The 13,836-nt window shown below is 44.1% G+C and overlaps 1 protein-coding gene across 1 annotated transcript in view; it reads left to right on the forward strand.

Moving 5' to 3' along the window:
• Positions 1–13,836, forward strand: part of SARNP (SAP domain containing ribonucleoprotein) — a 54,073-nt gene that overhangs the window by 32,886 nt on the left and 7,351 nt on the right. The window contains exon 9 of the mRNA XM_004601585.2: positions 1,140–1,208. Within this exon, the coding sequence (XP_004601642.1) occupies positions 1,140–1,208 (69 nt within the window). The remainder of the gene's footprint in view (positions 1–1,139; positions 1,209–13,836) is intronic.

Consider the following 13,836-nt stretch of genomic DNA (forward strand, 5'->3'; position numbering starts at 1 on the left):
TGTCATTCTTAATTATTACAAGAAAATTTGTGAAATCATCATGTGATTTGTCTGTAGATACTAGTATTTTTTGCCATTACCTACTGAATATAAAGTTCAATAGGGTTATAATAAGACACTTTCTAGACCTTTTGACTATTAGGCATGTTCAGGAAATAAGAACAAATGCTGTGGGGAAAATGCATTCAGCTTTATGCAATTCTGTTCTTCAGGTTACAGTTCAGCATTGTAATGTGCTGTAATGTGTCAGTTTTGTACTGATATTATGGTGGTAGCAGCAGCAGAAGCAATCGCAGTAACAGCTTTCATTGGAAATAAAAATGCCCCATATTTATCCTGACAATAATAATTCATCAAGTCTTCCAAGAAAATGGAGGAAAATTGAGTTGGGTACTGATTATAGATTTATAATTTGAAGGGAGGAGAGCTGCAGTGCTGGTCGCTTTATACTAGGAGATATAGTGAAGAATTCATTCAGGAGCCCTGGAGTAACCCAGCAGTAGAGGCCTGTGCAACCTTAAATTTTATCCATGCCTGGGTTGGAACCCCAGTGGCTCTGCTCTTAGGGTCACTGAGGCCACGACAAAGCATGCCACTCCAGCCACTGCAGGAACAGCCCAGGGATGGGAAATGGGTAGATAACTATTCTAGTTAGTGTATAGGAATTGATGGCTTGGACTGTAAATGATAGACTTGCTTGTAGGTGATGATTTAGACATTTGTTTGCTTTTTCAAGCGGTGTTTTGCCTGGTTTGATGTTAAACCTTCTCTAGGCTCTTACTACCTTTGATGAGTTGAAGGAGGTAGAGCAGAATATTTAACTGCATTCCAGAAGAGACTATTTAATACTTTAAAAAAAAATTTTTGGGCCACACCAGCAATGCTGAGGACTTACTCCTGGCTCTTCACTCAGGAATGACTCCTGACAGTGCTCAGGGGACCATATGGGATGCCAGGGTTTGCTGCATGCAAGGCAAGCGCCTTACTCTCTACTGTCTCTAGTTCCAAGACTGTGTAATACTTAGTAGCTTGAGTGGGTAGCGCTGAAGTTCCTTATGGGGTGTAGAGGGTTGGGTACCATTGCCTTCTACATTTTGTTTCATTTTTAATCTTTTTTCCTTCCCTTCCCATTTATGTAGGTTAATCTGGATAAGCTAAAGGAACGAGCACAAAGATTTGGCTTGAATGTTTCTTCAATCTCCAGAAAGGTAAGGTTCTGTTATTGCAACACTAGAGAACCTAGGGATTGGACTACATAGGCTAGAAATAACCATACTGAGAATATAGCTTGCTACTCAACACTCCTTTCACACTATGATTTGATTGCATCTTCTTGCTATCTGTCGCTTACATGTAAAAATTGTTTTCTCCAAGCTAATCACTTTTTGCCTTAGGTGGTTTTCATTGCTTTAACCTGGCTGTTAGAGCTCATGGTCTGGATTTCTTGGGTAGAATTCAGATGTAAATGTTGAATTTGGTGCTGTAACATGTTATGTTTGTGTGAATGTTTAATTATTGGAATAAATCCATGGTACAATTCAGAAGTAGATGTAGAGTTCAGTGGTATAACATTATATGTTTGCATAAACTTCTAATACTGGCATAATTGAAATTAAATTAGTTCATCTTGTTTTTTGCTTTGTTTTTGAGCCATACCCAGCAGTGCTAAGGGATCATGCCTGGCAGTCTGGGGGACCATATGGGGTTCCAGGGATCAAACCTGGGTCTGCCATGTACAAGGCAAGCTTACCCGCTGTTTGCTCGAGCGGGCACCAGTAACGTCTCCATTGTAAGACTTGTTACTGTTTTTGGCATATCGAATACACCATGGGGAGCTTGCCAGGCTCTGCCGTGTGGGCGGGATACTCTTGGTAGCTTGCTGGGCTCTCCAAGAGGGACAGAAGAATGAACCCGGGTTGGCCGCGTGCAAGGCAGGTGTGCAGGGCAAACGCCCTACCCGCTGTGCTATTACTCCCTTCAAATTGTCTCATTCTTCTACCCCTCTGCTATGATACTATTGACTTTGGCACCATGATGTGGAGTGTGATCAGTTCTTCAGGGCATACTGTGTTCAGGTTTTGCCAGGGTCATAAAAGAAACTAATTCTGGTTTTTGTTTGTTTGTTTGTTTTTGCTTTTTTGGTTACTCCTGGCTCTGCACTCAGGAATTACCCCTGGCGGTGCTCAGGGGACCAAATGGGATACTGGGATTTGAACCTGGGTCAATCACGTGCAAGGCAAACGCCCTACGCGCTGTGCTATTGCTCCAGCCCCGAAACTAATTCTGTTTGCCTTGACAGGTGGTCTCTTAATTTTTGTTCTATGAGATTAAAGCATATTTTGTTCAAATGGTGGCAGAATTGAGGGAAGACTCTTAAACCTAGCTTATGGCTGTCCTGTGACACTGATTCAGATCCTGTCACTGTGTACGGCCCCCCCACCTCAAGGTTTGGCCCCTGAGCATAGGGCCCGGTATGGCCCCAAAACAATCAGAAACAATTATTTTCTTAGGAATCTATCTTGGTGATGGAGTATATTTCTTGCATTGTGATGTGTAAGGGTTAAGTTGTAGTTTTTGCTTGATCCTTGTACTTTTTGAAATAAGAATGCCTTATCTTGATATAATTATGTAGTGATAAGAAAGTTAGCAACAGGGGCTGGAGTGATAGCACAGCGGGTAGGGCGTTTGCCTTGCATATGGCCGACCCGGGTTTGATCCCCAGCATCCCACATGGTCCCCTGAGCACCGCCAGGGGTAATTCCTGAGTGCAGAGCCAGGAGGAACCCCTGTGCATTGCTGGGTGTGACCCAAAAAGCAAAAAAAAAAAAAAAAGATTGCAGCTCGCTGATACCTAGTGAGAGTTATCTGGCTCAGAATCTAGGATTTGTTTTTGTTTTTGTTTTTTTGTTTGTTTGCCTTTTGGGTCACACCCAGCGATGCTCAGGGGCCACTCCTGGCTCTGCACTCAGGAATTACCCCTGACTGTGCTCAGGGGACCATGTGGGATGCGGCAAATCAAACCCAGGTCAACCCAGGTCGGTCGCGTGCAAGGCAAACACCCTCCCCGCTGTGCCCTCCCTCCAGCCCCAGAATCTAGTATTTTAACTTCTCTCTCACCATCTCACCAGAAATAAGTTGCTGCTAGTGTTTGGTTGGTTAAGTTTAATAACATGAGTTAATGACATGACTAAGTTTGTATTCTGGGACAGCTAGATCAGCATGTCTGTGCACTTCATCCTGGGGTTCTAGTTTAACCTTTATATATATATATATATGGGGGACGCTCAGTGCTTAGGTGACCCGCGATGCCAGGGCCTGAGCCTCCAGCATGCAGAGCATGGGCTCATCCTGCTGAGCGTCCTCTCTGCCCTAATGACTTGCCTTTTCAGTCTCACCTTTCCTGTTTTTTGTTTTTTTGGTCACACTCAGTAGTGCTCAGAAATTATTCCTGGTTGTAGGCTAAGGGATCCCTTCTGGCATGACTTGGGGGACTATATGTGGCGCTGGGAATTGATCCCGGGTTGGCCATGTGCAAGTGCCTTACCTGCTGTGCTGTCTCTCCTGCCTCAAGTGTGACCATTTTAAGGTATGGATTGACAGTGGTATGGTATGGTGTAAGTAGTAGAAATGAGTAGGGCGTACATAACATTCCTTGCCCTTGTGTCCTAAAATGGTCATTGACCATTTCATCTCCAATCATTCTTTTTTTTTTTTTTTTTGCTTTTTTTTGGGTCACACCCGGCGATGCACAGGGGTCACTCCTGGCTCATGCACTCAGGAATCACCCCTGGCGGTGCTCAAGGGACCATATGGGATGCTGGGATTCGAACCCGGGTTGGCCGCGTGCAAGGCAAACGCCCTACCCGCTGTGCTATCACTCCAGCCCCTCCAATCATTCATTTGTATTGCATAGTTTGTGTTTGCTTAATCCAGTTTTTTGTTTTTTTAATTTAAAAATTTTTTTTAGTCACTGTGATTTATAGTGCTGTCAATGATAAGGTTTCGTGCACACAACATTCCAGCACTACACCCCACCACCAGGGTGTCTGTTTGCCTCCACCATTGTTTACAGTTGCGCCTCAGACACCCCTGTCTCCCCACATTAATGAGGCTAGTGTCACATAATCTGTTGTTTTGAGTCATTTGTAATCCCCTTATTATACATCTTTATATTTGACATATGGGAGAGATCATTCTGTTTGACCCAGTTTTTTTTTTTTTTTGCTTTTGCTTTTGCTTTTTGGATCACACCTGGCGATGGACAGGGTTACTCCTGGCTCTGCACTCAGGAATTACTCCTGGTGGCGCTCAGGGGACCATATGGGATGCTGAGAATCAAGCCAGGGTCAGCCGCATGCAAGGCAAACGCCCTACCTGCTGTGCTATAGCTCCAGCCCCTTGACCCAGGTTTTTTTTTCTTTTCGGGTCACACCTGGCTCTGCACAGGGCTTACTCCTGGCTCTGAACTCAGGAATTATCCCTGGCGGTGCTCAGGGGACCATATGGGATGCTGGGAATCGAACCCGAGTCGGTCGCGTGCAAGGCAAACGCCCTACCCGCTGTGCTATTGCTCCAGCTCCCTTGACCCAGTTTTTAAGACACTGATTGTTTGCTGATTTCTTGTAATTAGAGTCTGCTGCATGCTATCAGATATAAGGAAAGTACGTGAGGAAGTAAGCCATGATGTTTATGACTTTTGTTTGGTATTTTCCAAATTGAACTGGAGTACAGCAGGTAGGGTGCTTGCTATGCACTCAGCTGACCTGGGTTCAATCCCTGTACTACGTATGGATCCTCCAAACCTCACAAGGTGTGGTCCCTGAGTGTAGAACCCGGAGCAAACTCTGAAAGCCACTGGGTAAGGCCCAACTAACTCCTCAATTTTTCTTTTCTATTCTTCTTTTTTTTTTAATTGAGGCACTGTGATTTACAAAGTTATTTATAGTTTAATTTCAGGCAAACAAGGTTCCAGGCAGTCCCACCACTAGTGTCAACTTTTCTTCATCAGTGTTCCCCAAGGCTCCTGCCACCCCCAGTCTGCTTCCTTGACAGTCACATTAAGTTTGGTTGCTGTAGTTTGGATCTCATGCTTTCATATTGTTTCTGCGTATTATCTATATATATAGCTTATACCCTCACCACCAGTGTGTCCGAGTCTCCTGATCCCTGCCCTTGTTACCTCCTGTCTACCACTTCTTACTACCTTTGATTTCTTTCCTTCCCTGTCCTTCTCAGGTGACTGATATTTTTAAAAGGTGACACTGGTTTACAGTATCACTGTATCACTGCCATCCCATTGTTCATCAATTTACTGGAGCGGGCACCAATAACATCTCCATTCGTCCCAGCCCTGAGATTTTAGCAGCCTCTGCTTACTCGATTTTCTCAACGATTGGAGGCTCTTTTCAGAGTCAGGGGAATGAGACCTGTAAACAGGTAACAGATTCACGGTACTGAATGTAATTCTGTATATATTAGCACCAGCAGTAAAATACCAAAAATTCTCCACCACAGTTCATTGCTCCCTTCATTCTTTGCTCCTCACACTCCTTCCGACTCCTCCCAGTTCCAAATTTCTTGTATTTTAGGGACTGAAACGGGTAGGGTGTTGCAGGGGTTAGATCCAGGTTCAATCCCTGGTATTTAATATGGCCTCCTGATTCCACCAGGTGTAATTCCTAAATACAGAGCCAAGAATAACCCCTGAGAACCACCGGTGTAGCCCAGAACTAAAACCAAAAAAATACCCCAGATTTCTTATATTTTCGATTTGTGGTCTGCACCTGTTGTTGCACATTTGAAGATATCAAGTGTCTGTTTTTCCTAGGTTGACTCTTAACATGACTACTCATATAGTTTGGTTTCTACTTTATTATTGTTAGGCACACAGTACACAGAAACTTAGAGAAATCTGGTTTCCCTTCATCTTCCACCCCACCCCCCTGTCATCTTCCCCCTTTTCTCCCGCCTAAGAAAGGCCTGTTAGTTCATGTTTCCAGTTGAAATCTCGGTGAATAGAGTCCTGTTGGTTTAGAATAAAGGGAAGTGATGGGGAAAAGAATGGCCCTGGCATTTATAGACATTTTTTTACACAAGAGGCTGTAAATTGTCCTCTCCAACTCTTTGGACTATTTGAGGATAGAATGGCATGCCTTTTCTCATAGAAGCCTCGTGGTGACTAAGGGCTCAGAAACGTCCCACCCCTGCAAACCAAACAAAACCCAGATAAATATCTTCTGCCTGATTGGTTGTGATTGATCACCTGCTAGATTTTTCAGTCTTGTGCTTAACTGGTGGTTTTTTTCCCCCATGTTTCCCGAAAAGTAGTATTTGAGTCAGTTCTGTCGGTGAACAATAGGATTTGACCTGGCATATTAAAAAAAATAATTATCTCTGAAAGGAATGAGAAAAGCATAGAGAAATAAAGGTGGAAAATCAGACCAGTTAACAATGTATTATAATCTGTTCAATTCCCTGCACTGTCACCACCAAATAAAAGAACTTCTTAGCAAGGGAATATAGTCACCAAGTGTAAACAGACCTGAGATTCTGCGTGTAAAACTGAGTTTTCGAGGTGCAGAGTAAGGGGGTGAGAAAAGACCTAGAGACAGGGATTTTTGGCACTCCGGAAGATACGATATAGCAACATTATATTTTGAAAACAGTATTAGTACTATTAAAATATGGTGTTCAAATTAAAATAAGTTAATTTCAAAGTAAGTCAGGCTTAAAGTTTTATTAACTAATAGAAAAATAAATAACCAAAACATGTGAGGGTTACAACAAAACCTCTTTTTCTTCTATTCTCCAGCTTGAGGTTCTTTCTATCATTTCTATAAAATAGCACCAATGAATACTAAAAACTCAAACCAAAAATAAAAAAATCTTGTGTGCTTGTACTTACTTTTCTTTTTTTCCCCATGCTCCCTGATCTTGTTCTGGAATATTGTTTTTGTTTGTTTTGGTTTTTTATTTGGTGAGCCACACCTGTCTCTGTACTTGGGGCGTCACACCCAGCATGCACTTGGGGGACCATGCAGTGTAGGGTTGAGTCCTAACTTCCCACATGCAAATCCCACGCCTCAGTCCTTTGAGCCATGTCCCCAGACCCCCACATGCTCTTTTGTATTGCGATCTCTGGTAAAAGAGTCTGTCTGTTCTTCTAACTGTGAAGGCAGCAGAGACAAATAATACCCTGTAAATCAAGCTATGATTTCATCATGACTTTTTTTTTACTTCATATCTTTGCGATTGAGGAACCTTGTTTGTGGAAAGTAAACTGTTGATCCGGTCCTAGTGCCCGTGGGGGAAGGTTAGGCTGTACAAGTAGCAATCTTTTTTGGACTTGACCAGAAAAAAGGGTTTGTTTTTTATTTTCCCGAGTTTTTGGGTATCTATCTTTCTGTCTCTATTATATAGTAGTCAAAATTGTCTCAACTCTCAAAAGATTTTAGCTTCCCTCTGTTGACTTGGTGACATTTCTGCCAAGCTCTGCATCGCTTATCCTAAAAGGGCCAGCTTCCTGACTTGGGAGGGAGGGAGGGGGGGACTTTTAATAGAAACTTGGTTTCCGGGGGTCTCAAGTGTGAAGCCTTCATTTCCTCCACCTGCCTTGCTTTGTCCTACAATCAGCTAGAGCAAGACCGAAACGACCTCCCCTGGGTGGGAACGGGGGCGGGGGCTGGGGAGAAAGCTTGTTTTGGACATGAGAAAGTGCAGGGAGTGAGTGACTGAGAAGAGTGTTTGGTTCTGAGGCGACTGTGTCTGGGGACTTAGAATCCTGCAAAGATAGGAGAGGTGTTTCCTGGTGGTCTCTAATTCTGGTGTAGCTCTAAAATTCCTGGCACCCCTCTGGTTTCAGAAAGTTGATTCTTATCTCACAGTGGAAAGAGATTGTTGACAGATGCATGATGGCCGCACTGGGAGGAGCTGCAGTATGAATCCGAGTACGGGGCGTGCTGGAATCCCTTTACTCTGTACTTACTAAAATCGGGTCCCCTCTGCTAGTCCCGTCCTTTGCCTCAGTCCTGCTTAGTCTCTCTGCATCGGGTTTTAGGACCACCCCACGCTCTGCAGTCTGGCTGACATAAAGACTCAGGAATAAACATGTTCAAATGAACTTCTGAAACTAGGGCAGGGAGGTGACAGCTGTGTGTTTAAGCATTGAAGTGTTTCTGAGAGAAAAACCATCAGTTGCTGTCATTCACACTGAGAGTATGAAATTGGAAGCCCACTTACCCTGGAGTGTTTCATAACCTTTACCTCTGGGAAGTCAAGGCCATGTCATTATTAATCTGCCGTCGCCTGCAAGCCCCCAGGGTCTGCTTTTCATCCTGCCATCCGTCACGTGCAGCGAGAGGAAAGTGACCAGAAAGCTGCGGCTTTTCCTTTTTGCCTCACTCTCACCCTGCATTTGCTCGACCTGAGAACTATTAACATCATAGTCTGGCAGTTCATTTACAAAAGGAAAAAATTACTGGTTTTGTAGGATACAACCTTCATGGTTCACTATTAGCTTCTCTGTCCGGTCCTGGGAAAAGTTTTGTGAGGAAAAAAACTGTTGAAATTGGGTAAATAAAGTGGGTAGTCTGTAGGCCCTAATGGGAGTGTATGGGATTACATCGAACAGGGTTGGCTGTGAATAATAGCTAGTGATTAAAAACGCTGTTGGAAAACGTCCAGCTCAGACTTACAGTAGTACCTGAGCTTTTCTGACATGCTTCTATTTGTAAGTATATTTCTGACTAAACTATTTAGATTGGAATTCTGCTTTTTCCTCATAGTATAAAGGGAATGATAGTTGTGTGAGATTGTTGCACTGATCTGAAAAATAACCGACTCTAATAGTTCTTTCAGTCTCCTGAACTGAACGTAAACGAAGCTATTTTATATTTTAAGTCAATGTTTTGTGTTTTAGAAAATAATTAATTTCAGATTCCCTAAAGAAATTTGGGTGACATTTGTATCATTGTTTCTCTTTATGATTAAAGATGTATAACAAGATTGAAGAATATATAACACTTTTAACACATAGCCCCTGGGGATGCTAATTAAATTAAAATAGCCCCAGCGCACTAAGGGTACCCAAGGATGCTTTAATGTGTATTCTAGATAAAATTCCCAAGTCTTGAATATGTTCCCTTGAAGGTTAGTCTTTTGGTAGAGGATGAGGTCTGAACACATCTGGCAGTGCTCAGGGGCCACTCCTGGCTCTGTTCTTTGGAGATTATGTGAAGATTATGGGATTGAACCAGGGCTAGCTGCATGTAAGGCAAGAATCTTGGCTACTGTATTAATTCTCTGGTCCTTGAATTTTTTTTGTTTGTTTGTTTTTTCCTTTTTAATTTGTTTTTTTGTTTTGGGGCCCCACCCGGTGATGCTTGCTCGTGGACTCAGGGGACCACATAGGATGCTGGGGATAGAACTCCGGGTAGGCTGTGTGCAAGGCAAGCATCCTACCAGCTGTACTATCTCCAATATATTGACTTTGCGTAAGATAGGAAGGGAGGGAGGGAGGGAAGGAGGGAGGGAGGGGAGGGGAGAGTTGGGTCCTACCCAGTGGTATACAACTTTACTGCGTACAAGTCAAGAGCCTTACCCCCTGTGCTATCTCATCAATCCCTGGAATGTACTTTTTTTTTTTTTTGCTTTTTGGGCCACACCTGGCGATGCACAGGGGTTACTCCTGGCTCTGCACTCAGGAATCACCCCTGGCGGTGCTCAGGGGACCATATGGGATGCTGGGAATCGAACCCGGGTCGGCCGCATGCAAGGCAAACGCCCTACCCGCTGTGTTATCACTCCAGCCCCGCACTCTTAATTAAAAATTTTATTACTGGGGCTGGAGCGATAGCACAGCGGGTAGGGCGTTTGCCTTGCATGCGGCCAACCCGGGTTCGATTCCCAGCATCCCATATGGTCCCCTGAGCACCGCCAGGGGTGATTCCTGAGTGCAGAGCCAGGAGTAACCCCTGTGCATCGCCAGGTGTGACCCAAAAAGCAAAAAAAAAAAAAAATTATTACAATTTTGGGGAGATGGTACATGAGTGTAACTCAACCCAGTTTGACCCTTGAACATTGCCAGGGATCCCTCCCGATCACAGCGCCAGGAATAGTCCCTGATCACCACCAAGTATTTCTCTCCCTCCCCCACCCCAGCCCCCTTCATTTGTTTCCCTACTTATATCCTGTTAACTCCTTCCCCTTATTTTTCTTTTGTGGTCATCAAGGTATCACTGTCACTGTCACTGTCTTCCTGTTGATCATCAATTTGCTCGAGCAGGCCCAGTAACGTCTCCATTCATCCTAGCCCTGAGATTTTAGCAGCTTACTTGTCCTTCCCAATGGTGCCACATTAGAGGCTCTTCAGGGTCAGGGAAATGAGACCCATCATTGTTACTGTATTTGGCATATGAATACGCCACAGGGAGCTTGCCAGGTTCTCCAAGAGGGAGAACTAGGCTATCAGATAGCTGGGTTCTGGAGGTCTTCAAGTGCCAGGGCTCTGCTTGGGATGGGGAGGTAAACTCAACCCACCCCCTCCAAGGGACCCCAGTGAAAACAGCCAGGCATGGGGGCAAGAGACTCTGCATTGCTCTCTTTAGGAGCTTGGTTTTATAGTCTAAGGATGTTGGCCATGAAGGTAATATTTTTTTAATCCCACTTGTCTAGAAAAGAGTTAATTAGTAGCAGCCCTTTAAGTAACTGTACTTCATCTTTTAAGCTTCTACCTCAAGATCTGATTTTCTGGATCTCTATTGCTGCAGGAGTGACAGTACAGCAGGTAGAGCATTTGCCTTGCATATGGCTGGCCCAGGTTCAAACCCCAGCACCACATAATGTTCCCTTGAGCACAAAACCTGGAATAAGCTCTGAGCACCGAAAGGTAGGCTCCCATCCCCTCACACACACACATACACAAAATAGGCTTGTTTCTATCACTGAGCTTTCATGTTTCTTTTCTCTGATTTTCAGGTCTCTTCTTTCTAACAAAGATTTTTCAGAAACACTTGCCAGAAACATTTGACTCCAAGCTTTGTAGCAGTCACTGCAAAGAGGAAGCAACTCCGTCATGAATTTATAAGCCAGTGGGTTACGGATCTTTGTTATGGGACTGGCCAGATAGTGCAGGGGTTAACACATTTCCTTTGACAACCTGGGTTTAATCCCCAGTACTGCATCTGGTCCCAGTAGTGATCCCTGAGCAAAGAGCCAGGAATGTCTGAGCACTGCTAGGTGTGTCTCCCCCACAGATAAAGGACAGATACTGGTTCCCTATCCCCGTGCGTAATAGTGCTTAAGGCAGAGTAGACACTAGTAGACGTTTGGGGTTTTCTGTTTTGTTTCTTCAGGTCACACTTGGTGGCTCACAGTTTACTCTTTGCTCAGGGTCACGCCTGGAGGGACAGTATGCGGTGCTGGGGACCAAACCAGGGTTGAACGTGTGCGATGCAAGGCCTTAACCCCTTGTCTCTCTGACCCTTTTTGTTGGGAGGAGGAGGGGGCACATCCATAATGCTCAGAGCTTACTCTTGCTTACTCTGGGATCACCCCGGTGGGCTCAGGTAACCATATGGCTGCTGGGGATTGAACCTGACATGGCTGTGTGCAAGGCGTGTACCCTATCCACTGTGCTGTTGTTCCAGCCCTCTTACCCCTTTTGTTTCATTTTATTTTGGAGCCACATCTGTGGTGGTACTCAGAAGCTATTCGTCACTCTCCTTTGGAATGACCACCAGCAGTGATTGGAGGACCATATGTAGTGGCAGAGGTTTGAGCCAGGGGCAGATGGAGCATGTGGAAAACAAGTATTTAGTAGTATTTCTTCTGGCCCTTACTACAACTTCTTTAACCATTCATTTAGGTTGTTTATACCATGGTTATTGTACTTAGTGCTACAAAGAACATAGGTGTATCTACATATATATATTTTTTCAAATTAATTTTTTCGTATTCTTGGGATAGATGTCAGAGTATACTCACTGAGTTGTACAGAAGCTCAGGTCTTACTTTTTTGGGTTTTAGTCCATACCCAGCAGTGCTTGCTCCTTGTTTTACACTCAGGGAATAATACCCGGATTGGCCACATGCCAGGCAAGTACCTTACCCACTGTACTGTCTCTCCATCCCCTATTCTTACTTTTTAGTATATTTTGCTTAGAGGCTGGACCAAACAACAACAGGGGAAAAGTGTTCTTTTCACCACATTCCCACCGATACTGATGGGGGTGATTCTAGTTTTTTTTATATATGCCGTTCTCATTGGTAGAAAATGGTAGCTCATTGTTGTTTTGTTTTGTGTTTCCTGCAAGTCGTTGTCTAGTAGATATTCTCTTATACTCTAAGTCACTGTTTGTTCTCTAAATCAGTGTTTAAATTTTTCAGCTAAAGGGAATTTATTGGTTTTCTTGGTAATGGTTCTGTTTCTTATGAACTTTTGAAGACAATTTCTAATATAGAAGAGTAACTTGTATTGTTGTTAGCTTCAAATTTTGTTGGTGTTGTCACACTTTGTTTCAAGGACAAGGAGGAATGTTGCATTAAAAATAATTCGTAAAGGGGGCTGGAGCGATAGCACAGCGGGTAGGGCATTTGCCTTGCACGCGGCCAACCCGGGTTTGAATCCCAGCATCCCATATGGTCCCCTGTGCATTGCCGGGTGTGACCCCAAAAAGCAAAATAATAATAATAATAATAATAATAATTAGTAAAGGGACTGGAGCGATAGCACAGCGGGTAGGGCGTTTGCCTTGCACGCAGCTGACCCAGGTTCGACTCCCAGCATCCCATATGGTCGCCCGAGCACTGCCAGAGGTAATTCCTGAGTGCAGTGCCAGGAGTAACCCCTGTGCATCACCAGGTGTGACCCAAAAAGAAAAAAAAAATTGGTAAAGAGCCAGAGATAGTACAGCAGGTAAAGCATTTGCTTTGCATGCAGCTGACCCAGGTTCAGTCCAAGGCATCCCATACAGTCCCCCCCAAGCATTGCCAGGGGTGGCCCCCAAACAATAAAAGTAATAATAGGTAAGGGTCAGTGAGATGGCTCAAATGTTTGGAGAATGTGCTTGATATGCAGGATCCCCAGGTTTGAGCCATGGAACACTTAGCTGGGAGTAGCCTCTTCCCTCTGCATTGCCGCCGTCTATGGACCTCAAAATAGTAATAATAGCGTAGGTTCATTGAAAGTCTGTGGGATAGAACTCCTCTGTAGTAGGCACTTTCATTGACTCTAGCCCATTGAGCTGTGTTTCTGTCCTTTTGCACAACTACCGTTCTCTTTATTAATGAGCCTTTTTTTTTAATGACACTTATTTGGAAGTAGAATTATGTATGTTGAAAATATTGACATCAGGATTGGAGAGATACAGCGGATAGGGTGTTTGCCTTGCACGCAGCCAACCCAGTTCAGTCCCTGGCATCCCATAGTGGCCCCCCAAAAAAATTGACATCAATTACCTTGATATTTAAATCTTGAGTGAAAGAATGGGGAAAGTGAAGTAGGTGGCACAATCTGAACATCCAGTGCCAGTATTTAGTTAGTGAGGATAGAGTTCTTCCTCTGATTTTAGATGAATGTTAATGTTTAGAAGGTTTGCACTTAGGAAAAAAAGATACTCAGATTCAAACACTTCTCTGATTGGGAAGGAAAAGGAAAAGTGGGGGAGGGCTAAGAAGGGAAAGGTTTACAAATGCGTATGACACTGAGCTAGAGGGTCATTGCTGCCTCCAGATGCACAGCCCCATTTGTGCACTTGAGCATGGCCTGGGGGAGTATTGGCCTGATGAATGCAGATGGGGATGCGTTTTGATTGAGGTAATTTCCCTCAGATGGGGTCT

Source organism: Sorex araneus, chromosome 2 (assembly GCF_027595985.1).
Source record: "Sorex araneus isolate mSorAra2 chromosome 2, mSorAra2.pri, whole genome shotgun sequence".
In the NCBI taxonomy this organism is placed as follows: domain Eukaryota; kingdom Metazoa; phylum Chordata; class Mammalia; order Eulipotyphla; family Soricidae; genus Sorex; species Sorex araneus.